The following is a 4,308-nucleotide window of genomic DNA, read 5'->3' on the forward strand; positions in this document are numbered from 1 at the left end:
GCGTTGATATTACATAATTTTTATTTTGAGTGTTATGGTGGTTGATGATCTCCACAAATTGCACAGAAATTGGAGGGGTTGTTTAAGCCTCTGCAATTTGATGCAATTTAGGGGGTTATGTTAACTTCCACAATAAAACCTCCTCAATATAACGCTTTTTTTTGTAGTGGCATACGTTGCCTGCTGTTAGAAGATGAAATTTCTTCCACAACACAAAACTTTCATAATATCTTCTTCAAAGTTTTTTTTTGTTGGGGTCAAAACAGATGAATTCTATTGATCAAACATTAGTACAGGGATAGAGGACCATGAGTCCATTTGGATCCTAAAGATGATTACATAGAAAGGAGGAGTGGGGGAGAGAGGAGTACAAAAAGTAAGTTGAGATGTCCGGGATCACAGTTCTCCTCTTGTATTGCAATGCTTGTAGTGCAAAATCCCGAACAGCTTCGAAAACAGGAAGATAGGGTGAATCCCTTCACCTAGCTTCTTCAAAGTTTCTGACTGACTTGTGCATTTTTATGCCCAAACCACTCATCCATTTCCTCATTGCCACTATTTTGAAAATACTTGTTATTCAATTCATCACCATTTTCTCTTTCATTTCGAGTCTTCCACCTTTCTTGCTTCTTTGCATCTCGAGACAATTCACTATTCCCCCCTAAAACAGGAAAATCAACAACCTGATTCTCTGGCATTGAGCTCAAACGATCTTCACACTCACTCTCAACTAGTTGCCATTCCTCATCTGTTTCTTCATTCAGTTCACCAAAATAAGGCCGTGTTCGACTAATGGTTCTATTTTGTTTTGTAGATCCACAGGAAGAACCTGCACAGCTAGATGCTTTAGGTCGTCTGTGATCACATTTCAAGCACACCGTGTTTCTTTTGAAATTGATGTAGTTGCACCTAGCCAAGGGGAGAAGGTGCAAAAGGCAATGGACAGAGAGTTAAGCTAAAAAAGAGGACGATACAAAAACACATTCAACTTATATTTACCATTGATCATACATAAGTAAGAGTGCCTACGGCTTATTTTAAGAAAAATAAATAAATGTATATGTGCTTACGATTCACACTCCCACTCTCCAGGATTAAGCTGCCGTTTAGGTGGCATTTCTGTACACTGCAAACACCTTGTATTCTTTGCAAAGTTCATAAAATGGCATCTGCAAGAGATTGGAAGTCAAATGACACCAAAACTAGGACATAAACTTATCTACATGCAAAGTAACCAACAGCATTCCTACTTGTAGCAAATCCAGTCGCCTTTCTTTAATGGAAGATGATCCTGCTCCTGTCTTAACTTGTTAAGTCTTTCGTGATTTAAGCCATTGCACCGTAAGCACTTAGAATTTCTAGAAAAATTTAAGAAGTTGCATCTAGGAACAAAACCAAAATGATATCAGAAAATTAGGACTGGTAAAAGTATTATGTCTAAAATGCATTCAAGTATCAGACTTACTTGGGACAAACCCAATCACCATGTTTCCTCAGAGCATTGATCTGACCTTCTTCTTGGTGATCACCTTGTACAGATGGATTCCCAGGGTTTGTGGATTTCTTTGTTTCACAGAAGAGTTCCTCAGAACTGAACTTCACAATTTCTTTCAACAACTTTCTTGCTGATTCCTCAACTCTTTTGTTCAAGGATGGTTTATTCTCCACAGCACCAGTAATAGGATTAAGTCCGTAAGTCAATAGTAGACGCATAACATCAACAGTTCGACCACCTTGATCTTCACGTGGCACGACATAAGCCCTCTCACAACTTCCCCTCAATATGCAGAAGCTGCAGACCTACTAAATGCATCTTGTTAGAAATGTAGACAGGTGTTTTGCTACTCTTTATATTACTAACACTGATGGAGATGTCTTATCTAGGTTTTAACATAGCAACAACATTTAAGTACATACATTTCCTTCCTCGATGCCGAACAATACTCTAAGGCGCTTTCCAGAGTTGACAACTTTTCTATCCATGCTTGGACAGCCACAACTTGCAAGCACCCCAATATCTTGCCGGGACAAATATCTGTTACCATGGCCCTATTTGCTTAGATCAGCAATAAGCTTATGAACATTCTCATTACAGACAAAACAGAATATAATTAAACCAACACTACTTTCTTTAGGGTGCCCTTTAATCCCACAAGGTCCCCGGGATGCTAGAGCAAACACGGATCTTACCACTACTTCGTAGAGGTAGAGAGGTTGTTTCCGAAAGACCCTCGGCTCAAGTGCCGCAAATCCAAGTGCAAAGAAGAAGAAAACATAGCAAACCCTAAAAAAGCAAGACAATACTCCACTACCTACTAAACTTCTACCCTAATACATGTCCTCCACACCCTCCTCTCTAAGGTCATGTCCTCAATAACTTAAAGTTGCGTCATGTCCTGTCTAATCACCCTAGTGTCATACAATATCAAGCAGTTGAATACTTGGAAGTATGGTTATGAGATTATGAGGTTGGAGGATTAGTAACTCCCCACTGTTTCTTTCAAAATCCTAATCCACTGCTTAGCCACTTTATGAATTGTATTTCCACACTTAACTATATATATTGAGATTGTTAGTAGATAATCATTTATTCTTTATATCCATATGTGTTTAGTTTAGTAGGGTTCCCCTTATAGGTAATTGCTCGTCAAGTGCCCTGTCGCGGATTAAGGGTCAAATTTGGGCTGTGACACTTTCTGCAGCTATAAAACATCTCACTTTTTGAAAGTTTAAAGTTAAATTATTTCCGAGAGTAGAAAGTGTCATTCATTTTAGAACACACTACAAGGAAAGTATTTGACATAAAATGGGACTGAGGGAGTAACAAATTGAGGTGCCCAATCACTATAGTATAAAACCAGCAATTATAGAAAAATAAAACATATACAGAAATTAATTCCAACAAATCAACAAATGCATTATAAATAAAACTTGCTAAAGTAGTCATTTCAAACAGAGTATATATTTCTAACCTTATGAGATCAAACCGGTCTCGAGCAAAATTCAAACAAGCAGTTCTAATTAGGTTTGCATCCCATTGAGCATTTCCAAAAGGGTTTCCAAATCCCTCAAAATATCCAATTTTTAACAACTTGTCCATCAAGTTCACCCATTCAGGCCAAAGTTGAGGAGTCTGAATTCCAGAATTAGGTTTTCTGGAAAACTCAGCTTCTTCATTCTGCTTAGTGGTTTGTTGGGATTGAAGTGTTTTGCCTTCTTCAAGAATGAACTGGATTGCTGAGTTTTTGGTATGGAAATTGGAGATGGAACAGTTTTGAATAATTTTGAGAAGAATTGAATTGCTTCCTTTTGATGTGAATATCTTCAACATCTGATTTAGACTTGACTTGCTTAGAAGAGGTTTGGGATTCAAAACAATTTCTCAAGTTGTATATTTTTATTTTTACAAGAAGGAGCCATATAATCTTTTACCCTTGAAATTTCATAAATAGTTTACACTATATAAATAATGAGGCACTTAGTTTGATGGATTACAAATCATAGCTATAACTTAAAGAGAAAAACCTAAAAAATATCCTAAACTATGTGAAAGGAATAAAAATGTCTTCGTTTGTAGTTTGGTTCAAAAATGTCATTATGATTATTTAATGAGTCAAAAATACTTATTTTTTAAATAATTATATTGTTTATTTTATTTTTAACACAATTTTTAATAATATTTTTTAAAATTAACAAATTTTTATCTTCAATTTAAAAAAAATAAAAAATGAAAATATTTCTTTTTTTATAATTATTTTTTATCGTTATATAAATATAAATTAATGATAGATATACTATAATCTTATATATATGACATATATTATCTGTCGAAAGGGTACATGAAATTATTCTATTTTAATTGATAAAATGAGATTAAGAGAAAAAAAAAACATTTCTTGCATTTTTATTTGTTAAAATGGTTTTAAAAGAGAGAAAACAAAAACATGATTCTTTAATAATATTTTAATTAGGAAGAAGATGTGTTGAAAAAAGAAAAATAATAATATATGTATTCAAAAAATGACATTTTTGACCCATTTAGTAACTATAAGGGCATTTTTGGATCAAAGTATTGACTGCAAATACATTTTTGAACCAAAATATTGACGGCAAGAGTATTTTTGAGCCGAACCATAAACGGAGGACATTTTTGTTCCTTTCGCATAGTTTAAGGGCATTTTTGACCATTTTTCTAACTTAAATGGCTATTATAGTTATTGTTTGTAACATGAGTTTTAGATTTTTTTATATAAATAGGACTGTTAATTTTAATTAATAATTAACATGACAAATTCAGTTATTAAATGG

General features: G+C 34.2%; 1 protein-coding gene across 2 annotated transcripts; it reads right to left on the reverse strand.

Annotated features, from left to right (window-relative positions):
- Positions 1-251: 251 nt before the first annotated feature.
- On the reverse strand, positions 252-3,380 carry LOC125878192 (zinc finger protein VAR3, chloroplastic-like). 2 transcript variants are annotated; one of them, XM_049559387.1, is made up of 6 exons: positions 2,973-3,380; positions 1,918-2,049; positions 1,466-1,792; positions 1,251-1,382; positions 1,071-1,169; positions 252-909 (listed from the first exon to the last, which is right to left on the reverse strand). In XM_049559387.1, the coding sequence occupies exons 1-6, from the start codon at positions 3,329-3,331 to the stop codon at positions 492-494; spliced, it is 1,467 nt and encodes a 488-aa protein (XP_049415344.1). In that variant the 5' UTR covers positions 3,332-3,380; the 3' UTR covers positions 252-491. The 2 variants fall into 2 exon arrangements, with proteins under 2 accessions (XP_049415344.1, XP_049415345.1); XM_049559388.1 differs by having other exon boundaries at positions 1,466-1,800; positions 1,918-2,035; positions 2,973-3,371.
- Between the last annotated feature and the right edge of the window lie 928 nt (positions 3,381-4,308).

The sequence above is a fragment of the Solanum stenotomum genome, chromosome 10 (genome assembly GCF_019186545.1).
Source record: "Solanum stenotomum isolate F172 chromosome 10, ASM1918654v1, whole genome shotgun sequence".
NCBI classification, from domain to species: domain Eukaryota; kingdom Viridiplantae; phylum Streptophyta; class Magnoliopsida; order Solanales; family Solanaceae; genus Solanum; species Solanum stenotomum.